At 43.3% G+C, this 24419-nt stretch overlaps 1 protein-coding gene across 2 annotated transcripts; it reads right to left on the bottom strand.

The window, feature by feature from the left end:
• On the bottom strand, nt 1-24033 carry lman2 (lectin, mannose-binding 2). Of its 2 annotated transcripts, none has more exons than XM_080774439.1 (8): nt 23806-24033; nt 20771-20889; nt 17383-17500; nt 12356-12438; nt 9018-9179; nt 5031-5145; nt 4794-4913; nt 1-3986 (listed from the first exon to the last, which is right to left on the bottom strand). In XM_080774439.1, the coding sequence occupies exons 1-8, from the start codon at nt 23966-23968 to the stop codon at nt 3826-3828; spliced, it is 1041 nt and encodes a 346-aa protein (XP_080630565.1). In that variant the 5' UTR covers nt 23969-24033; the 3' UTR covers nt 1-3825. The 2 variants fall into 2 exon arrangements, with proteins under 2 accessions (XP_080630565.1, XP_080630564.1); XM_080774438.1 differs by lacking the exon at nt 12356-12438 and adding an exon at nt 12163-12248.
• Between the last annotated feature and the right edge of the window lie 386 nt (nt 24034-24419).

Genomic DNA, 24419 nt, shown 5'->3' with positions numbered 1-24419 from the left:
CAAGCTCACAACGGGACGCATTGTGACCTTGTAGATCTACAAGCTCACAACGGGACGCATTGTGACCTTGTAGAATCTACAAGCTCACAACGGGACGCGTTGTGACCTTGTAGATCTACAAGCTCACAACGGGACGCATTGTGACCTTGTAGATCTACAAGCTCACAACGCGTCCCGCGGGACGCGTTGTGAGCTTGTATAGATCGCCTGTTTTATTTCATTTTATAGATTTGTCGTAGACGGGGGGGGGGGCGGGCGGACAAAGCGGTCCAGTTACGGAGCAGTGGTTCTCAACCAGTGGCACACTGTCAAGTATTCATGTTACATTATTGTTAACCCATTCTGACCCGAGATCAGATTCATACGAGGGTTTCCACTGGACACACACTACTGGTCTGATTAACCCATTTCGACCCGAGATCAGATTCTTAAAAAAAAAAAATGTCAGTCTTTCTTCGATTTTCCAAAAAATAGCAGACCTATACAAGCTCGTAGCGCGGCACTCGGTGGCGCGCTACGAGCTTGTAGATCTGCTATTTTTCAATAGCTAAAGCACGACATGATGCCAACACCAAAAATGGGTTCCCCGTTCAGAATGGGTTAAATATCTGCATTTACGAGACGTCTGCACAATCAGAGAATGTAGAATAATTGTTATTTTGTGATCAACATCTGCCTGTCATCATCTCTCCTAATGGCGCCAACGTCAACACGGCACGGATCCATGTGGACAGAATTCTTTCGCTTCGGGTCAAACGGTGGTTCCGTGGCTCAAATGGCAGAATACACAATGGACCTTGATGTGAAAAGGGTTAGTGGGGCCCCCGGGGACCACTAGGGGTCCTTGAGAGAGTTCCAGGGGGTCCCCATGCAGCTAAATGATAATTAGGAACCAAATGGACCCTTATGGGTCCAATAATATACATTGGGGTCCCAGAGATAGAAATGCCATTAAAACACAATCCGTGCCGGAAGTGCTTCAAAATAGGAGCTCTGGGTGTTTGGCCGGAGTTGTCTCAGCGCTTTTACTCTGAAAGCCATGACCCGGAAACAATCTACTAAAAAATAAAATAGTTGACTTTACATTGCTATAGCTTACATTGCGATCATTTTAATTTATACGATATATATGATCCAAAAAAGCGTTCATATTTTGCGGGAGAGAGACGGATGAGGAGCAGAAATGAAGCGCCAGCATATCGATCCGTTCATCACCACGGAGAGCGCCCTGGATGAGGAGATACGAGTCATTCTTTCCGCCGCGCTAACATGGGAGTCAACGGTAAGCTAATATGAGCCCAGAGCGTTAGCATACGGCAGCCGAAAGGCGAACGGTTCCAAAAAATAATAATAGGAAAAATTCTGAATATTCTTATCTCGCCCCGTATCGTTGAGGAGGCACGGCTATAGGACGTGCTCGGACGTTCTTTGTACAGCTCGGTTCGAATCCCTAAGACGTTCCCTTACGTTTGATTGTGTTAAACGGGGGTCCGTATAGACAAATGCATGTCAAACTGGGGGTCCCTGAGAATCACTGCTAAAGCCGTAAAACTCTTCTCTTATGGGGGGGGGGGGGGTCCCTGGCATGTCTTTTCAAACGGGGGTCCACGGGCTAAGTAGTTGCGAACGCAGTGAGCACTAACTATGAGACCTAGCAGATCATGTCTGTCTGTCTGTCTGTGTGTCTGTCTGTCCCGCTTTTGTGCCCATATATGGAGCCGAGTGATTTGTTTGTTTGATTGATGCAACACACTCCATATATTTGGACGTATAGCTGCTTTGGGGACTCCTTATATGGTTATGGCTGAGCCATGGTGACATGAGCACTACACACACTAATTCGTAATTTATTCTAATTGTTATTGCAATTTACGTATCTGCGTTCGCTTCCCGCGTTTGCGCGTCTTACTCGTGTCAATTAGGGGGGTCCTTGACTGGAACCCCTGTCCTGTGGTACCGACATGAACACAGCATGGAGAACGTCATTCTTTAGTTTTTGGGTCTGCGAGGCTAAGGGCCGATTCATACTCCTATTTTTTAAAGCCGAATAAGAGTCGGTTCGGCGCTGTAGAGCCTATACAATGTGAGGTCGGCTCTTCGGTGCTACCGACAGTTTCTGACGAGACGGAATCATTTCGGCACTACAGCGCCGAAACAGCGGTAAAACCCAATTTTGGGGCGGGAACCCCTTTTGGGTGTCAGCATTATGTCGTGCTTTTAGCTATTGAAAAATAGCAGACCTACAAGCTCGTAGCGCGCCACCGAGTGGCGCGCTACGAGCTTGTAGGTCTGCTATTTTTGGAAAAAAAGTCGAAGAACGACTGACATTAGAAACACGGCTTTTTCAGAAAACCGTCAGGATGTATAGAAGACATTTTTTTAGAATCCGATCTCAGGTCAGAATGGGTTAATTAATCTCATCAAACGGTGGTTCCTCCGTGGCTCTAATGCAGAATACATAACAGACCTTTGATGTGAAAAGGGTTGAAAACCACCTGCTCCAGAGCGTTTAAACGGTTAAAATATATATATATATATTTAGTTATCATTAGGGATGCACCGAAAGGGAAATTCCTGGCCGAAACCGAATACCGAATATAGGAAACAGTTGGCCGAAAACCGAATACCGAATATCCGAATATATTTAATATTATACATATTTTTGCCTACCATTGCTGTCATTGCCGTACCTTAAAGCTACCTGATTTATGGTTATGGCAAAACTTAACTTCAATAATAATCACTGTTATGGGTCCAGAAAACATTTATTCAGCTCATTTGAATGCATTAATTGCATACACACTATTCGGTGATATATTTTCTGCCTATTCAGGCCGAAAACCGAATAGGCCGAAAATGCTTTTTTAAGCCATTTTCTGCCGAATATCTTCTGCGGGCCGAATATTCGGTGCATCACTATAGTTATCATGCTTGGTATGACTCTCAATGCAGTGCTTCAACGATACAAACATTTGTACAATCTCTAGGAAAAAAAAGAAAAAAACATCACACTGAGACCCCTCTTCCTACCGGTTGGTTCCTCAACGGGAACCGGTTCAGTTCTTTTTGGTTCTTTTGGTCCATGAGCCAGAGCTCCAAAATGGTAACGTTATAATTATGAATCGAGTGGGCCGCTAAACCATACCTATATTAAATTGTTTATAGGATCAATATACGTAAATTAATATACGATAGCCCCCTCCCACAGTATAGTAGCTTTCTCATTATTTTCTATTTTTTTTGCATATTTTTCCTATATAATGGAGAAAAAAAAATACATTTGTGATACAATAAATCATTGTCTTCGTGTACGTAATCAACTGGGGAAGTTTCATGGCGATAAAAATGTAACCCATTCTGACCTGAGATCAGATTCATACCAGGTTTCCACTGGACACACCAGTGTGTCTTGATTAACCCATTCTGACCTGAGATCAGATTTAAAAAAAAAATATCAGTCGTTCTTCGATTTTTCAAAAAATAGCAGACCTACAAGCTCGTACGAGCTTGTAGATCTGCTATTTTTCAATAGCTAAAGCACGACAATGATGCCAACGACAAAATGGGTTCCCCGTTCAAAATTGGGTTAATATTAGGTATAGGTTTCGGCTACACTCAATTCATAATCGACGTTCCAATTTTGGAGCTCTGGCTCCATGGACTATTACTGTAATATAAGAACTGAACCGGTTCCCGTTGGGGGAAACGAGCGGAGCGGTGGGAGAGAGGGGTCCCGGGTGAGTGCAGTGAATCTGTAGAGTTTGTGTCACGAGGAATAATACCTCTCAGTTGAAAAGGTTCCTCTCTCTCTCTCTCTCTCTCTCTTCAGTAAAACCTCTTGTTGCGTTCCTGCCTCTTCTGGAAGACGACCGCGCCCACCACCGCACAGACCACGATGCCCAGCAGAGCGCACAGCAGGAGCAGGAACACCTTCCAGCCGGTGAGCGGCGCGCCCCGGAAGTTCCCCGTGGGATCGTCGATGTTGTCTGTGTGAGGAGGAGGAGGAGGAGGAGGAGGAGGAGGAGGAGGCGGCAAAGTTTAACCCATTCTGACCTGAGAAAGGGCCGATTCATACTCCTATTTTAGAGCCGAATAAAAGTCGGTTCGGCTCTGTAGATGTGCCTTACAATGTGACGTCATTTGACGAAGTTTTCTGACGAGCCAAAATCATTTCGCCACAACAGCGCCCGAAACAGCGGAAAATAGGAGTGTGAATCGGCCCAAAAGATTCTACAAAAGGTCTTGAAAAAATCCTGACAGTGTTCTGAATAAACGTCGTTCTCAAACCCCCAGAAATAATAATTATGTAATTGGGTGCCGACCCCCCATCTGAAAACATGTTGTTTTCAGGGAACCCCAATTCATCAAAACATTTAGAGACGTACAAATAAAGACACTTCTATACAGTCGCTCTGGATTAAGAGCGTCTGCTAAATGCCTAAATTGTAAATTGTCAAGGAACGGAACAGGAAATCATCATAAAAGGAGGTAAAAAAGGGAAAAGAAACATATACAGTGAGGGGGAAAGGGGGTGGGGGGGGGCGGTGGGGATTCAGATTTTACGGGGGGCCAGTTTGGAATTGCAGCCGTCCGTAAGGTGCCCTTTCACCATGACTTTGTCCACATGGTGCAGCCTTCGATACCTTTGACCATGACTTTGTCCACATGGTGCAGCCTTCGATACCTTTGACCATGACTTTGTCCACATGGTGCAGCCTTCGATACCTTTGACCATGACTTTGTCCACATGGTGCAGCCTTCGATACCTTTGACCATGACTTTGTCCTCATTACCTTTGGGGGACTTGAAGAGGCTGACGCTGGGTTCAATCTTGGTCCAGTCTTGGCTCTCCTCCTCTGGGGTATGCTCCACCATGAGCTGGTACATCTTCATGGAGATGACGTCATGGTTGTCTGGAAAGACAAGTAATCACAACTGTGTGAACTGAGCGGTGAACAGGCTCTCTCGCTCTCTCTCTCTGTGTGTGTGTGTGTGTCTCGCGGACATCTCTGCGTTTCCTCCCCTCCTACCAGAAAGATCGCCGGTCGCTGCAGAGGCGCCAAAGAAATAACCCGTTGGGAGTCGAACGCCCCCGATGTCGATGCACTCCCTCCACTCGTTCTTGTCCTCCACGTCGACCATCACCTGAAGGGAAGTTTTTATTTTAGTCATAGTTTATTTTAGTCATAGTCATAGGGCTGTATTTTGCGTGTCTTAAGTACCAGGTCTTATTCCCTAACTTGAGTAAACCAAAGACCTGGAGGCGTGATCAATGCTCTTTGGACACTCAGAATAGCCAAATGGCATTGATCTGATCACGCCTCCAGGTCTTTAGTTTACTCAAGTTAGGGAATAAGACCTGGTACTTAAGACACGCAAAATACAGCCCCGAGTCTCTTGGAATAGTTTTAGTCACACGGAATGTTTTAGTGTCAAGTCTAAGTTTTTGGTCGACTATAAATATCATGAGATTTTAGTCGAACTAAAATGTATTTTGGGGAATTTACAATTTAGGCATTTATAGCAGACGCTCTTGATCCAGAGCGACTTACATTTAAGCAAAAACAGAAGCATGGCAATACATCACATATATGAAAAAAGTAGTTGAATCATGTATAAACTAAGAACGTGACAGTGGAGTATCTATATCAACTATAGTATATTATATAATATACTGTATACCCCTGTACTATACTATATTATATAATATACATGTGTACTATAGAGCACCGAAGTCTGACGTCACTTCCAGTAGAGGGCGTCAGTCACCAGGTTCATGTATTTTTTTCAGTTGCATTGAAATCGCCATAGGAGGATTTTTAGATTGCTTCATATAAGAACTGTGTTTGAAAAATAAACATGTCACCCCGGCCGCTTCAACTCACATGGATATGAAGAATCAACTGACTGAGAGAAAACGCTAATGTTACTGCTGCTGAATTAGTTAGATTTTCGCTAGAAGCAGACTGTATCATTATATGAGTGACTGACTGTTGCAAACGATACAGAGACACCTCCCTAACAATATAACGATACAGAGACACCTCCCTAACAATATAACGATACAGAGACACCTCCCTGACAATATAACGATACAGAGACACCTCCCTGACAATAACGCAGAGACAGCTTGTTTATTTTTGGACCACAACGCTTATAGTAGACGATATTAAGATCACCCCATGTTATTCTCCATAGAGAAATTACTTCCGCGAACCAGGGGAATCGAAGGGATGATAGATCTGCTATTTTCAGCATGCAACCAAGTGCAAAATGACTTGTGTTTTTATTTATACTGGCTCTCGTGTCCACTAGTCCCTTTCTAACATTTTGCTCTAGTTTTTACAGAGGGTATGCGCGTGCATAAAGTGAATGGCAAAATGAGTTTAACATTGTTTAACCCATTCTGACCTGAGATCAGATTCTAAAAACGTCTTCTACATCCTGGCAGTTTTCTGAAAAAGCTATGTTTCTATGTCAGTCGTTCTTCGAATTTTCAAAACATAGCAGACCTACAAGCTCGTAGCGCGCCACTCGGTGGTGCGCTATGAGCTTTTAGATCTGCTATTTTTCAATAGCTAAAGCATGACATGATGCCAACACCAAACACATATGTTGATGAAATTGTCAATATATTTAGTCTTAGTCATCCTAGCTTAGTTTATTTAGTTTTCGTCAGTGAAAAAGGTAGTCCAACATATTTTGCCATAGTATTAGTATGCACACACACACACACACACACACACACACACACACACACACACACACACACACACACACACACACACACACACACACACACACACACACACACACACACACACACACACACACACACACACACACACACACACACACACACACACACACACACACACACACACACACACAGTTCTGTGCGAAATGTGTGTGTGTATATATGTGTTCTGCATACTTGGCTGCTGTGTCGCAAGACAAATGTCAGTGTGAACTGACAATAAAGTACTAGATCACTATATCAATATCAATAACAGTGTCAGTGTCAACATTGCCATTTTTGAAAATGTGTGCAAATAATTGAATATATATATTCTTTCCAAGCGAACGTTTTAATTAAAACACAAATATTTGCTTCTCTTGGGGGTTCTCTTCGGAGGGCAATAACACAATATTTTTGGGGGTCCTTGACGTGAAACGGTTTGAGAACCACAGACATAGAAACCGTCAGGATTTAAGAAGACAAAGTGCTATAATATAACAGTTAGTTAACCCATTCTGAACGGGAACCCGTTTTGGTGTTGGCATCATGTCGTGCTTTAGCTATTGAAAAACAGCAGATCTACAAGCTCATAGCGCGCCACCGAGTGGCGCGCTACGAGCTTGTAGGTCTGCTGTTTTTTGAGAAATCGAAGAACGACTGACATTTTTAGAATCTGATCTCAGGTCAGAATGGGTTAATCAGACCAGTGTGTGTCCAGTGGAAACCTCGTATGAATCTGATCTCAGGTCAGAATGGGTTAAGAAGACAATGTGCTATAATATAACAGTTAGTTAAACCATGCTGGACGGGAAACCTTTTGGGTGTTTTAAGCAGTAATTATGTCATACTTTAGCTATTGAAAAACAGCAGATCTACAAGCTCATAGCGCGGCACCGAGTGTAGATCTGCCATTTTTTTTAATTCGTGAAAATGTGGCGCAAATCTTTGAATACTATATATTCTTTCAGAGCGAACAGTGTTTAACGCCAATCTTTGTTTCGGACATGAAAAATAATTCTGGGGCTTCTCGACATGAAAAAGGTTGATCACCACTGAGTCATTATTATAACATTATTATTATAACATTATTATTATTATTATAGTAGGAACATTATTATTATAACATTATTATTATTATTATTATTATAGTAGGAACATGGGGCTTTTCAGGAAACCCGTTAGGATTAGGGCCGATTCATACTCCTATTTTACCGCTGTTTCGGTGCTGTAGTGCCGAAATGACTATGGCTCGTCAGACATTTTCAGTAGCACCGAAGAGACGACTTTAGGACGGTACCCGCCCCCCCCCGAACCTCAAATGACGTCTCTACAGAGCCAAATGACGTCACATTGTAGGCTCTACAGAGCCAAATGACGTCACATTGTAGGCTCCACAGAGCCAAATGACGTCACATTGTAGGCTCTACAGAGCCAAATGACGTCACATTGTAGGCTCTACAGAGCCAAATGACGTCACATTGTAGGCTCTACAGAGCCAAATGACGTCACATTGTAGGCTCTACAGAGCCAAATGACGTCACATTGTAGGCTCTACAGCGCCGAACCGACTTTTATTCGCCTCTAAAATAGGAGTATGAATCGGCCCTTAGAAAGCATTTGTAGAATGGCTCTTGGGTCTAGAAGGTACGGTACCCGTTAGGATTATAAAGCATTTGTAGAATGGCCCTTGGGTCTAGAAGGTACGGTACCCGTTAGGATTATAAAGCATTTGTAGAATGGCCCTGGGGTCTAGAAGGTACGGTACCCGTTAGGATTATAAAGCATTTGTAGAATGGCCCTTGGGTCTAGAAGGTACGGTACCCGTTAGGATTATAAAGCATTTGTAGAATGGCCCTTGGGTCTAGAAGGTACGGTACCCGTTAGGATTATAAAGCATTTGTAGAATGGCCCTTGGGTCTAGAAGGTACGGTACCCGTTAGGATTATAAAGCATTTGTAGAATGGCCCTGGGGTCTAGAAGGTACGGTACCCGTTAGGATTATAAAGCATTTGTAGAATGGCCCTGGGGTCTAGAAGGTACGGTACCCGTTAGGATTATAAAGCATTTGTAGAATGGCCCTGGGGTCTAGAAGGTACGGTACCCGTTAGGATTATAAAGCATTTGTAGAATGGCCCTTGGGTCTAGAAGGTACGGTACCCGTTAGGATTATAAAGCATTTGTAGAATGGCCCTGGGGTCTAGAAGGTACGGTACCCGTTAGGATTATAAAGCATTTGTAGAATGGCCCTGGGGTCTACTCTAGGCGGTAGTGTACGTACGGTAAGTCGTCCTTTGGAGTAGCGGATGGCGAGGTACGTGTCGTGCTCCTTGTTCCTGATCTCCGCCGAGCACCCGCCCAGCTCGGAGGAGCGGCCATCTTTGCCGTGGTCGTAGCCCACGGTGCCGTTGTTCACCATGGAGGAGATGTACGGGAACGTCCGCTAGAGAGAGAGAGAGAGAGAGGGAGGGAGAGAGAGAGGGAGAGGGAGGGGTTTTAGCTTGTTTTTTTCTATACTGGCAACCGCAAACAGAAGGGAGAGAGAGAGAGAGAGAGAGAGAGAGAGGGAGGGGTTTTAGCTTGTTTTTTTCTATAGAGCACCGAAGTCTGACGTCACTTCCAGTAGAGGGCGTCAGTCCCCAGGTTCATGTATTTGTTTGGTCGCATTGAAATCCCCATTGAGGTGATTTTAGATCGCCTCATATAACAACTTTGTTTGAAAAATAAACATGTCACCCCGGCCGCTTCACTCATATGGATATGAAGAATCAACTGACTGAGAGAAAACGCTAATGTTACTGCTGCTGAATTAGTTAGATTTTTGCTAGAAGCAGACTGTATCATATATGAGTGACTGACTGTTGCAAACGATACAGAGAGACACCTCCCTGACAATAACGCAGAGACAGCTTGTTTATTTTTGGACCACAACGCTTATAGTAGACGATATTAAGATCACCCCGTGTTATTCTCCATAGAGAAATTACTTCCGCGAACCAGGGGAATCGTCGGGACTTCGGAGCTCTATAGTGGCAACCGTAAACAGAAGGGAGAGAGAGGGAGAGGTTTTAGCTTGTTTTTTTTCTATAGTGGCAACCGCAAACAGAAGGGAGAGAGAGAGAGGGCAAACAGAAGGGAGAGAGAGGGAGGGGTTGTTCACAGGGTTAGCTTGTTTTTTTATTACAAAACGACAAAAAGTAAATCAACCAGGTGCTCGATGGAGATGCAAAAATTATAATATAATGTGAAGTAGGGATTTAGCCCATTTTGAGCCCACTGTGTTATCATTTAGCTATTGAAAAATGGCAGATCTACAAGCTCACGATTTTTCAAAAATAGCAGACCTACAAGCTCATACCTCGGCACTCGGTGCCGCGCTATGAGCTTGTAGGTCTGCAATTTTTTGGAAAACCGTTAAAATGTGCCTCACATCTTTCCGAAAATTGTCATGATTTAGAAAACGTTCTTTTTTTTTTAAAGGCCTGAATGGGTTAAGCAACTAGTAAACTATTCAACTAGTAAATCTAGTCGACCTTGTTGGTACTAGTTGACTAGTATAAATAAATTAAAAGTTGATCAGCTATTTTTTTGCTATTATTTGAATTGAAATCCTGAAAAATAATTGGCCAAATTATTGGAATCCTGAAAAATAACCTTTTTATTTCATTTCAAATTAATGTAGTTATAGTTAGGTTAACTTCATGAACTAAATCCAAACACATTGGACATACAAAAGCGGGTCATGTTTGGAATAGTAACAGCTGAATATATCAGTATTAAAGATATTTTTTTGCGGCTTACGCCTTTTATTGGTTTTTTGAAGGGACAGACAGTAGGCTGACAGGAAACGGGAGAGAGAGATGGGGGGAGACATGCAGTAAAGGCCGTGTCGGGCTCGGGAGTCGAACCCGCGGCCACACTGCGACTGGATTACCAGTCGGGTGCCCCAGACGGTTGGTTACGCCACCGCCTGGGCCGAATAAATCAGTATTAACTCATTTAGGCCCGACGTCGAAATAAAATAAAAAAAGTCTTCTGAAAGAATATATAATTCAAAGATTTGAGCCACAATTTCACGATTTTTCAAAAATATCAGACCTACAAGCTCGTAGCGCGCCACTCGGTGGCGCGCTACGAGCTTGTAGATCTGCTATTTTTCAAGAGCTAAATGCTTAGTTAAAACATCAAAGAAACTGTCCTGAGTCTGTCAGCCATTACATTGCGGTGTAGCCTGAACCAATCAAATAACCAATAAATAATAGCGCTTATATCTCAACTAGGGATGTCGGTAGGATTAACCGGGTCATTAACGGATATTGGTTGATTATTATTATTTTGAATAGGCTACCCCAAATGTAATATGCACGTATAGGCTACATAATTAAAGTTGGTAGACGAATGGTATACATTTATTTATGCTCCTTTTTTAAAAGACAAACAAAAAAGCAACATTTAATATAAATAAATTGTTGTAGGCTTAATCATCAATAAACAACGCATCGCATCTGCATGATGCATGCATCTGCGCGTCTACAGTACAGAGGTCCGCCGGTTCTAGTCCAAAACATAAATAAGTCCAGTCCAGATCTGAGCAACCTATACCTATAAAGCCACTGGACGCATCATGGGCTAAGCCTTTTTTTATTATTATTAAGGAAGATCAGCAAGCATGTCACCGTGCTCTGTTTGTTGACTTTTCGCTGACGAGAAAACCCTCAAACATCGATAGCACATGGCTAACTTGATAGCCATGCCAGTGTGGGGAGACGGATAGGAGGAGGAAGCGGGCCAAGCGGCTGTAAACGTTCTCCCTCCAGGCCAAATGGGCCATGATGGATTTAATAATGCCACGTAGGTCTCTGCATTGATACGATCGACATGTTGTCTCGCTGTCACTCGCTTAAATTTTGACTACCGCAAAGCTACCGTTGTAGCCAACTAGCCATTGAAGTACAATGAACAGAGAACTTTGGGACATTGAGGGGGCAGAAAACAGCGCCCTGAGCAGCCGCTGTTCAATGCAGCCTGGAGTGTGACAAGCTGGGCGGCGCAAATAACAGCGTTATGTGTGCAACATGACAACTGTTTTAAAGTATTGTACAGCGAGACAACTCAACTACAGTCTCTGTAATGTTTATGTTGTACTATTACTAAAAAAAAAAACGATCTAAAATAAAAGGGATTTAAGATCAGAACACGCATTCATTATTATGCAAATTAAACCGATTCATACATACATATTCATACTGACGGCATGCCCAACCAGAGTGGAGAAAACAACACAAAAACTGTCAATGACTGATTTAGATCAGGATGGATAAAAATGTAATGAATTCATTCAATGAAATAACTAGTACAAGGTGATATGCATATATATATATATATATATATATACACACACAAATAGATCACGAGCGAAGACTCACGTCAGTGTCGTCGTCGTTAGAATACGTGTCTATAAATACGGCCAGCCCGTGGAACAACAACAGATCGCTGTTGGAGAACACAGGCCCTGCGAAGGAAACAAGTGACGTCATTGGCTTCTGAGGACGGCTAACGTGCGCGTGCACGTGCACACACACGTGCACGCGCACACACATACACTCCGGACACACTTACATCCATCCCATGGAGGTCATTGCGAAAGGAGTCCAAGAACAAAGCCAGGCCAACAAAATGATCTTGGTTTCCAAACACTGGGCCTAGAGGAATGAACAGAGACACAGACAGGTGGAGGGGCGGAGCCAGACAGGAATGAACGGAGACACAGACAGGTGGAGGGGCGGAGCCAGACAGGAATGAACGGAGACACAGACAGGTGGAGGGGCGGAGCCAGACATGAATGAACGGAGACACAGACAGGTGGAGGGGCGGAGCCAGACATGAATGAAAAGAGACACAGACAGGTGGAGGGGCGGAGCCAGACATGAATGAACAGCCAGACACATTGGAAACAGTTAAAGGAGAACTCCATGCTAGAAGGCTTTCTTACCTTTATTTGTAGTCGTTACATCCCCACCATTGTAAAAAGTGCATTATTGGCCATCCCCCATCTCCATAGGGGAAATAGCCAATGATGCACTTTTGCACAAAACAACACCTGGTCCTCTTTGGTGGGGACGTAACAACTACAAATAAAGGTAAGTAAGCCTTCTAGCATGAAATTCTCCTTTAAGGTGCGTTCAAACCTGAAGATATAGATTTGCTTCCAGTCGCTTCAATCGTTTTACTCATTTTATTTGTAACTTTGGGAGAGTAACCAAATAGACCTGCTCGTTCTCCCCGAGACGGTTCAGTTCAATACATTTAACTTAATTCCTGCTACTATATAATTTATGAGCAGCAAAACTAGTTCCTATTTTTTCACCATTGCAGAGTCAGTTCAAACAGCCAAAACATTTCGCTTTAAATTATAGTCCGGAAAGTTACGGTAGCTTGAAAAGAAATGTAAAAAGAAAGGGCCCGCCTTCTTTTGTAGCGATTGGGCTACCGCGATTCCAGATGGAAGTCGGTTGTGAAAACATGGCGTCTTCCATCTGGCGAAAGTCAGACCGCTCGCTTCAGGTGTGAACGCAACGTTACTGTACCAGGTCCCTGGCGCCATGAATGAATCATGACACTAGCATGTGAGGGCTGGAATCACTATATGCAATGAACATGACATAATACAGTACATTTTCATATCAGAGATTCTCAAACTGTTTACTGTTCAAGGGTCGCCCTTTTTTGATATGCATCGATTAGGCCACGGAACCACGTTTCTCTGACCGACACCCCAATTAGTCTAGTAGCCAGAACCCCACAGAGCCCCATTGTGAACCCGGACATGTTGAGTACACCAAGGTTTTATGTTTGCGAACGCAATGAGCACTTACTATGAGACCTAGCAGATCATGTCTGTCTGTCTGTCTGTCTGTCTGTCCCGCTTTTGTGCCCATATATGGAGCTGAGTGATTTGTTTGTGATTGATGCAAGTGTCTGTCCCGCTGTTACGTCACCATGACTCAGCCATAACCATATAAGGAGTCCCCAAAGCAGCTATACGTCCAAAACCCAAATATGTACGAGCTGCGTTCGCTTCCCGCGTTTGCGCGTCTTACTGGTATAAATGTTGAGTAGGGGTCCCCAGCATGTAGAAACTGATGTTATAAATGTTGAGTAGGGGTCCCCAGCATGTAGAAACTGATGTTATAAATGTTGAGTAGGGGTCCCCAGCATGTAGAAACTGATGTTATAAATGTTGAGTAGGGGTCCCCAGCATGTAGAAACTGATGTTATAAATGTTGAGTAGGGGTCCCCAGCATGTAGAAACTGATGTTATAAATGTTGAGTAGGGGTCCCCAGCATGTAGAAACTGATGTTATAAATTGTTGAGTAGGGGTCCCCAGCATGTAGAAACTGATGTTATAAATGTTGAGTAGGGGTCCCCAGCATGTAGAAACTGATGTTATAAATGTTGAGTAGGGGTCCCCAGCATGTAGAAACTGATGTTATAAATGTTGAGTAGGGGTCCCCAGCATGTAGAAACTGATGTTATAAATGTTGAGTAGGGGTCCCCAGCATGTAGAAACTGATGTTATAAATGTTGAGTAGGGGTCCCCAGCATGTAGAAACTGATGTTATAAATGTTGAGTAGGGGTCCCCAGCATGTAGAAACTGATGTTATAAATGTTGAGTAGGGGTCCCCAGCATGTAGAAACTGATGTTATAAATGTTGAGTAGGGGTCCCCAGCATGTAGAAACTGATGTTATAAATGTTGAGTAGGGGTCCCCAGCATGTAGAAACTGATGTTATAAATGTTGAGTAGGGGTCCCCAGCATGTAGAAACTGATGTTATAAATGTTTAGTATGGGTCCCCAGCATGTAGAAACTGATGTTATAAATGTTGAGTATAGGGGTCCCCAGCATGTAGAAACTGATGTTATAAATGTTGAGTAGGGGTCCCCAGCATGTAGAAACTGATGTTATAAATGTTGAGTATAGGGGTCCCCAGCATGTATAAACTGATGTTATAAATGTTGAGTATGGGGGTCCCCAGCATGTATAAACTGATGTTATAAATGTTGAGTAGGGGTCCCCAGCATGTAGAAACTGATGTTATAAATGTTGAGTATGGGGGTCCCCAGCATGTAGAAACTGATGTTATAAATGTTGAGTAGGGGTCCCCAGCATGTAGAAACTGATGTTATAAATGTTGAGTAGGGGTCCCCAGCATGTATAAACTGATGTTATAAATGTTGAGTATAGGGGTCCCCAGCATGTAGAAACTGCCGGATGCTAACTTGCATATGTTGGGCATAATATGTGACCATACCATTAACAACCTATAGAAGGCCAAATATTCATCATGCTTTATGTAGAATGTGATGTGTCAAACTAGGGGGTTGTCATGATGCTGAATCCATTCCAGGCATTAGTTTTGAGGAAAAAAACACTCATTGGGCTAAAAACGGCCAATGCCGTCATCACAAATTGAGGATGTCAGCACATTTGGGCAAGTGGGCATGGCTAAAACTAATGCTTGGAATGGATTCAGCATCATGAAAACCCCCTAGTTTGACACATCACATGCTAGATAAAGCATGATGAATATTTTGGTTAGTTAGGTTGTTAATGGTATGGTCACATATTATGCCAATTATGAAAATTGCCCAACATATGCAAGTTAGCATCCGGCAGTTTTTACATGCTGGGGACCCATACTAAACATTTATAACATAAAACCTTTGTGTAGTCAACATGTCCGGGTTCACTTTTTGGCTACTAGGCTAAATCTACAACAAATCACTCGTTACATTATTTTGTACAGCGTCTGACCTAAGGTTCATTCATAGTCTGGATTTTCGATGGTGAGGTGACCACCGCTCCGGTGGTGAGGTGACCACCGCTCCGGTGGTGAGGTGACCACCGCTCCGGTGGTGAGGTGACCACCGCTCCGGTGGTGAGGTGACCACCGCTCCGGTGGCGAGGTGACCACCGCTCCGGTGGTGAGGTGACCACCGCTCCGGTGGTGAGGTGACCACCGGAGCTGAAATAAAACGCTGAGTGGTGGTGCGTAAAAACAGAGAGAAGGGATGGGACGATGGCGGTGGTTTGCTCTTCACCGCGGCTCAGTGACGTCATGTTGTAGTTCGGTGGTCACCTCACCACCGAAAGTCCAGACTATGAATGAGCCTTTACAGACCTGTACAGGGTCCATTTGGTTCCACGTCCAGAATCAGTGATGTACTGTACACATACTGTAGACATGATGGAGAGCGAGGCTCGTGGAGGGATGCAAATTAAAACCTCACAGCACCGTGTTGTGGCTAGTGATGTGAAACATGCCCAGGCACTGGTCTTGCCCATTCAATCCTTTCATAATGTGACATTTCTGTTTGTTTCTGAAATTTAACAAACAACGAACTGGTAATAAAACTGGCAATAGAGCACTGAAGTCTGACGTCAAATTCGTCAATATCGGTAGAGGGCGCAAATCCACAGGTTTGTGTACTTTTTATTTGCATTATAATCCTTTTAGATCGCCTCATAAGAACCGTGCTTGGAAAACCCCCGGCCGCTTCACTCATATGGATATGAAGAATCAACCGACTGAGAGAAAACGCTATCGTTACTGCTGCTGGATTAGTTACATTTTCGCTAGAAACAGACCGAGTCATATATATATGAGTGACTTGACTGTCGCAAACGATACAGAGACACCTCCCTGACAAGAACGCCGAGACAGCTTGTTTATTCTTGGACCACAACGCTTATATTAAAACGATTTTAAGACGAGCCCATCATGTTATTCTCCGTAGAGAAATGACTTCCGTGAACCAGGGCAGAAAACCAAGGGGATGAGCGAGTGACGTCAGGACTTCAGTGCTCTGTTATCCCATTTTAAAGACAAAGGAGGGAGGTCAGGACAGGTCATCACCATCAGGCACAAACAAATCAGTTCCGTTCCATATATGGGCACAAAACAAAAAGGGGTGCGTGTGGGGTGCAACAACATGGCTGCCCAACGAAACCTACAATGTCCAGTCAAAGTCTACGGGTGTCTACTGTCTACTACTGAGGGGATGTTCCTGGCTGGATCAGTGTTGTTTTCGTCGACTAAAACGAAGACGAAAAATGTTCGTCGACTACCTTTTTCCACTGAAGAAAACTAAATGGAAACTGAATTAAAACTAAGCTATGGTGACTAAAACTAAAGACTAAATATACTGACAATTTCGTCAACAAATAAAAACTAGACTAAAATGTTAGGAAGGGACTATAGTGGACAAGAGATCCAGTATAAATCATTTTACATTTGGTTGCATGCTGAAAATAGCAGATCTACGAGCTTGTAGATCGGCTATTTTCAGCATGCAACCAAGTGTAAAATGACTTACACTGGATCTCTTGTCCACTATAGTCCCTTCCTAACATTTTAGTCTAGTTTTTATTTGTTGACGAAATTGTCAGTATATTTAGTCTTTAGTTTTAGTCACCATAGCTTAGTTTTAATTCAGTTTCCATTTAGTTTTCTTCAGTGGAAAAAGGTAGTCGACGAACATTTTTCGTCTTAGTCGACGAAAACAACACTGACCTGGACGCAGTCTGTCTACTGAGGGGGCTGTACCTAGACCAGGTGCATCCACTGAGGGAGGGTCTGTACCTGGATGCAGTCTGTCCTTCGTGTACCAGATGGCAACGCCGTCACCGTGCAGGTTCTTCTTCCCCGAGCCGTGGATCTTGAAGTGCACGTGCATCTCCCAGTCCTTCAGGTGGCAGGGCTGTGTGTGTGTGTGGGGGGGGAGGAACAACAACATCAACTTAAGAAACAACATAATAAGAAACAACATAATTTGAAACATGAAAAAGGTTGAGCAGAACTGACAGAAAACCGTCAGGATTTAGAAGCAACTCGTTTAGAAATCGGCCTCGGGGTCTAAAAGAGGGTTAACCCATTTTGGGGCGGGAACCCCTTTTGGTGTTAGCATCATGTCATGTTTTAGCTATTGAAAAATAGCAGATCTACAAGCTCATAGCGCGCCACCGAGTGGTGCGCTACGAGCTTGTAGATCTGCTATTTTTGAAAACGACTGACATAGAAACATTGCTTTTTTTAAGAAAACTGTCAGGGTGTAGGGGCCAAAACTGACCTAAAGCACATTTTGAGTGATTTACAATATTATTGCATTTTTGTTTATTATTATTATTGTATTATAACAACAAGGTGATCAGTGTTATTATTATTATCAGTATTTGCATTTTGGTATTGCGGTTGGTTTGTTTACTAATTATTAGGTGTTGTTGCAATATGTTATGATACATTTCTGAATATACGGTGTTATTTTGAGCGATAGAACAGCTACTGCGCATGTGAGATTGTCCAGCGACGTCAGAGGAAAGCGAAAGTAAATCCAGAGTTGAGCTGATCATGCAACAGTGGAACGATGCAAGTTTTTGACCGTAATCTTCGTAAACTTTGTAACTATAAACTAGCCCATTTTGGGGTTTAGCATTATGTTATGCTTTAGCTATTGAAAAATAGCAGATCTACAGGCTCATAGCGCGCCACTCGAGCTTGTAGGTCTGCCATTTTTGAAAAATCGAATCGAAGAACGACTGACATAGAAACATGGCTTTTTCAGAAAACTGTCAGGATGTAGAAGACATTTTTAGAATCTGATCTCAGGTCAGAATGGACTAGAAAAGGAATCGTGTTTTTATTATTTTTCTTTGATATTGTTAAGCCAGTTAATTATTTCCAAGTGGACCCTTTTTGAGAGAAGCTCAGGAGGATTCCGTTCGTGGTATGGAAATCAGGGATTGGACTTTGCAATAAATTCCCATAGTAGTACACGACAAAGAGTTTGAATAACAATAAGAAGTGGAGAAATATTCAATGATGACACGAGTCGATACTAAAAGTTCTGCTGGATATTACTGTGACTAGTGAAACCGTCATTATATAGTCAGGATGTAGAAGACCTTTTTAGAGTCTGATCTCAGGTCAAAATTTGGGGGTTAGAAGTAAGAAAATGTGAGTAATTTAATTCTTCCACCACTGCTAAAGATGCTTACCACCGTGTTCCAGATGGACCCCTGTTTACTCTCCTCATCTAAAGATGCTTACCACGGTGTTCCAGATGGAACCCTGTTTACTCTTCTCATCTAAAGATGCTTACCACAGTGTTCCAGATGGAACCCTGTTTACTCTCCTCATCTAAAGATGCTTACCACGGTGTTCCAGATGGAACCCTGTTTACTCTTCTCATCTAAAGATGCTTACCACGGTGTTCCAGATGGAACCCCGTTTACTCTTCTCATCTAAAGATGCTTACCACAGTGTTCCAGATGGAACCCTGTTTACTCTCCTCATCTAAAGATGCTTACCACGGTGTTCCAGATGGAACCCTGTTTACTCTTCTCATCTAAAGATGCTTACCACGGTGTTCCAGATGGAACCCTGTTTACTCTCCTCATCTAAAGATGCTCACCACGGTGTTCCAGATGGAACCCTGTTTACTCTTCTCATCTAAAGATGCTTACCACCGTGTTCCAGATGGAACCCTGTTTACTCTTCTCATCTAAAGATGCTCACCACTGTGTTCCAGATGGAACCCTGTTTACTCTTCTCATCTAAAGATGCTTACCACGGTGTTCCAGATGGAACCCTGTTTACTCTCCTCATCTAAAGATGCTCACCACTGTGTTCCAGATGGAACCCTGTTTACTCTCCTCATCTAAAGATGCTTACCACGGTGTTCCAGATGGAACCCTGTTTACTCTTCTCATCTAAAGATGCTCACCACGGTGTTCCAGATGGAACCCTGTTTACTCTCCTCATCTAAAGATGCTCACCACGGTGTTCCAGATGGAACCCTGTTTACTCTTCTCATCTAAAGATGCTTACCACAGTGTTCCAGATGGAACCCTGTTTACTCTTCTCATCTAAAGATGCTTACCACGGTGTTCCAGATGGAACCCCGTTTACTCTTCTCATCTAAAGATGCTTACCACAGTGTTCCAGATGGAACCCTGTTTACTCTCCTCATCTAAAGATGCTTACCACGGTGTTCCAGATGGAACCCTGTTTACTCTTCTCATCTAAAGATGCTTACCACGGTGTTCCAGATGGAACCCTGTTTACTCTCCTCATCTAAAGATGCTCACCACGGTGTTCCAGATGGAACCCTGTTTACTCTTCTCATCTAAAGATGCTTACCACCGTGTTCCAGATGGAACCCTGTTTACTCTTCTCATCTAAAGATGCTCACCACTGTGTTCCAGATGGAACCCTGTTTACTCTTCTCATCTAAAGATGCTTACCACGGTGTTCCAGATGGAACCCTGTTTACTCTCCTCATCTAAAGATGCTCACCACTGTGTTCCAGATGGAACCCTGTTTACTCTCCTCATCTAAAGATGCTTACCACGGTGTTCCAGATGGAACCCTGTTTACTCTTCTCATCTAAAGATGCTCACCACGGTGTTCCAGATGGAACCCTGTTTACTCTCCTCATCTAAAGATGCTCACCACTGTGTTCCAGATGGACCCCTGTTTACTCTTCTCATCTAAAGATGCTCACCACGGTGTTCCAGATGGAACCCTGTTTACTCTTCTCATCTAAAGATGCTTACCACGGTGTTCCAGATGGAACCCTGTTTACTCTTCTCATCTAAAGATGCTTACCACGGTGTTCCAGATGGAACCCTGTTTACTCTTCTCATCTAAAGATGCTTACCACGGTGTTCCAGATGGAACCCCGTTTACTCTTCTCATCTAAAGATGCTTACCACGGTGTTCTAGATGGAACCCTGTTTACTCTTCTCATCTAAAGATGCTTACCACGGTGTTCCAGATGGAACCCTGTTTACTCTCCTCATCTAAAGATGCTTACCACGGTGTTCCAGATGGAACCCTGTTTACTCTCCTCATCTAAAGATGCTTACCACGGTGTTCCAGATGGAACCCTGTTTACTCTCCTCATCTAAAGATGCTCACCACTGTGTTCCAGATGGAACCCTGTTTACTCTCCTCATCTAAAGATGCTCACCACTGTGTTCCAGATGGAACCCTGTTTACTCTTCTCATCAGGAGTCAGACGGACGTAGGAGCTGGTCACCAAAGTACTGCCCCAGAAGTCCCACTGGCTGGACGGGCTGCTGCCCACACCTGAATACAACACAAGACCAAAGAGCAAGACGTGTGGAACGTTAAAAAAGAAAAACACATAAAGGAGAGCATCAATCTCACGCTTTGTTCTTTCTACTGTCACACCCGTGTGAACTGAGTGGTGCATCTCTCTCTCTCTCTCCCTCTCTCATTAGCAGGCAACAGTGCAGCACTATCTCTCTCTGTTTCTGGCACAACAGCACCCCTACTGGTACTCATAGTCATACTGGTGCTCATTAACGTCACATAGGTGGGTGAACCAACACATATAGGTGAACACGGACATTGCTGTTCCCTGGAGTGGTTGCACCACTCAAAAATAGACCCTTCTACAAGCTCATAGCGCGCCACGAGCTTGTAGGTCTGCTATTTTTGAAAAATCGAAGAGCGACTGACATGGAAGACATTTTTAGAATCTGATCTCAGGTCAGAATGGAAAACTGTCAGGATGTAGAAGACATTTTTAGAATCTGATCTCAGGTCAGAATGGGTTAATTTGTAAACAAGTCTTAGTGCTTATGCTGGTTTTATCCTCGTAGCAGATGTTGTATTGACCTGTACTTCTGTTTAACTGTATACCCATTCAACAAACTGTCAATACATCTTTCAATCGATCCTATTCTACATAACGGCAATAGAGCACCGAAGTCTGACGTCACTTCCAGTAGAGGGCGTCAGTCCTCAGGTTCATGTATTTGTTTAGTTGCATTAAAATCGCCATAGGAGGATTTTTAGATTGCTTCATATAAGAACTGTGTTTGAAAAATAAACATGTCATCCCGGCCGCTTCGCTCATATGGATATGAAGAATCAACTGACTTGAGAGAAAACGCTAATGTTACTGCTACTGAATTAGTTAGATTTTCGCTAGAAGCAGACTGTATCATTATATGAGTGACTGACTGTTGCAAACGATACAGAGACACCTCCCTGACAATAACGCAGAGACAGCTTGTTTATTTTTGGACCACAACGCTTATAGTAGAAGATGTTAAGATCACCCCATGTTATTCTCCATAGAGAAATTACTTCCGCGAACCAGGAGGGGAATCGTCGGGATGAGCGAGTTACGTCAGGACTTCGGTGCTCTATGGCATGTGTTTCACAGGGTAACAAGACAACTCACCCCGTTTCTGTTTTCCTCCCAGAGTTTTCCCCAGTGAGGGGTGGGAGAGGCTGGACAGCAGACGGCTGGACTTTGACTAACTATAAACTTTCATGACAGCAGAACAGCCTAAGTATAATTCATGAAAAGCTACTACAGTGAAGTCTGTTCACAGAAGTTGTTGTAGGATATGTGGGGGATTATCTGACGAGGTACCATAATGACTGGGCAAAACCTCCAGTCCAGTATTCTTTCACAGAGTGTAAATGGTAAATGGTGCATTTATATAGCGCCTTTATCCAAGGCACTTTACAGGGATTACATTCACACACACGTTCACACATCACCGATGCCGGAGGAAACCATGCAAGGCACCAACCTGCACATCTGGAGCAATCAGGGGGTTCAGTGTCTTGCTCAAGGACAACTTCGACACTGACTCTGGGGGAGGCTGGGTGCGAACTGGGAACCTTGCGGCCCCCATCCGGTCACAAAGTGGGGGCTAGTGGGTCACAAACTTTAAGGTAGTCCAAAGAAGGAAAGAAGGAATGGTTTGTCTTCTAACCTATAGCTGCTGCATTGTCTGTAGGAAGCCAAAACTAAATAACTTTTACTCTACCTACGTACCTGTACACAGGATGTAACGATAAAGTGCAGAGTACAATTACAATATTTATGTTGATAAATGTTCAGATATGTTGGGAGTTTTTTTTTATGCTGTGATTGAGACCCCAGGAAGACTTAATGTTGTTGTGATGCACAGTAATAAGCTAATGTAGGATCTAATAAATCAATCAAATCAAATATTGTTTACAAGAGAAACGGCAGAAACCCATGCACCCACAATGGCAACGAATGTTTTGGCAAATCTTTAGACAGTCAGGCTATAAAATACTTATATACACATAACAAAGGGATTTTAAGGTGTACTGTCTGTCTCGACTCGAGTAATAACATGCACGGACGACACGCATGTCTATATTTATTATTTGTGAGCTTACTCTCAGTGCGCGACTGTACGTGTTCACTTTGCAGAGCGCGTACCCCTCCATTGCAGACTCGTATTCGTATGAGCTATAAATAACAGCAAATCAAGTTGATAGAGGAGTTACTGTGTGTGTCACGTTCGAGACTATGGGTTGGTTCGGATTGATTGATTGAAATATGTATTAACAGTTTGCAGAATTACAGTACATTTCAAGCACAACTCAATACAAAGACTGTTACCCATGTGAGTGGACGACTCAATAAAGCATTACAGTCACTAACACTTGTTTACAAGAGGGTCCACCTTGTTCAATTCATTAAAACATGTAGAGACATACACAAATAGACACTTCTATATAGCCCAAAGAACAGAAGAGGAATGTATAAATGAGTTAAAAAGGGAAAAGAAACATATATACACAGTGAGGAGGGGGGGAAGGGGTGGGGGTGAATCAGATTTTACGGGGGGCCATGAGTTTCTATAATTGCAGCCGTCCGTATATAGGTGCCCTTCGAGAGCGGTTTTGAAGGAGTCAAGAAGGGACTCGCATGTCTTAATGACTGTTGGTAGGGCGTTCCACATTTTGGTGGCATGATAGGAGCGAAAATAATGTAGTCCCTTGTTTATTATCGTCTATGGGTTGGTTCGGAAGCAGGCCAGGAAGACACACAGACAAACAACAAACAAAACAAAACAAAACAAAACACAGGGGAGTTGAGTTAGTATACTAGTATACTAGTATACTAGTATAGTAGTAGGTTGAGGTTTATAGCTTCCAAACTTAGCCACCCCTCCCTCCCTCCATCCATGCACACATACCTACCTTGATATGGTTTCATCAGAGAATGCTCTCGTTTGAGATGTTCGGCATTCCCGTCCGTGATGTCGCCGCGCGCACAACTCAACTGATGACATGTGAGAAGGAGGAGTGAGGTGCCAAGATACGAAAGAACACAAAGGCTTCTTCTTCCCGTCATGTTGAACATTGAACAACAAACAAACAAACAAACAAACGGCCTTGGAGAAGAACAAGGTGTCACACACACTCACACACACAACTGTTTTCCTTATTTTCAAGGAAGCGCCATGACGCCGAGCAGCCAGCCGTGTTGCCAGATTCTGCGAGAGAAATGAGCAACCTGGTCTTTGAAAACAAGCACGCTTTAAAAATGAAGGAAATAAATTGTAATATATGTTTGAAACATTTAACAACACTTGTCCCTGGCATGAAATATTTTCAGATGGGGGTGCAGACGAATAGCTTACATAATGTCCAATTTAGACATGAACATGTCTGAGAAAACACTGGTTTAACCAACAAAAGGAAGTCCAACAGGTATTGGCTACACTTTAGAAACAAGCCCAAATAAATAAATAACTACTTGAAAGGGCACTTACGGCTCAAAACTGGCTTTCTACAATCTGTTAATACAATTT

The sequence above is a fragment of the Protomyctophum bolini genome (assembly GCF_963924005.1).
Source record: "Protomyctophum bolini genome assembly, chromosome: 10".
Lineage (NCBI taxonomy): Eukaryota > Metazoa > Chordata > Actinopteri > Myctophiformes > Myctophidae > Protomyctophum > Protomyctophum bolini.
Note: the sequence above shows the minus strand (reverse complement) of the source record. Positions and strands in the feature narration are given on the sequence as shown.

Coding starts and splice junctions, on each gene's coding strand:
- lman2 (XM_080774438.1), bottom strand. CDS start 23,968: ATGTTCAACATGACGGGAAGAAGAAGCCTTTGTGTTCTTTCGTATCTT. Junction 20,890..23,805: donor TCTGATGAAACCATATCAAG/GTAGGTATGTGT, acceptor TGTTGTATTCAG/GTGTGGGCAGCAGCCCGTCC. Junction 3,987..4,793: donor CCTCTTCAAGTCCCCCAAAG/GTAATGAGGACA, acceptor CTCCTCACACAG/ACAACATCGACGATCCCACG.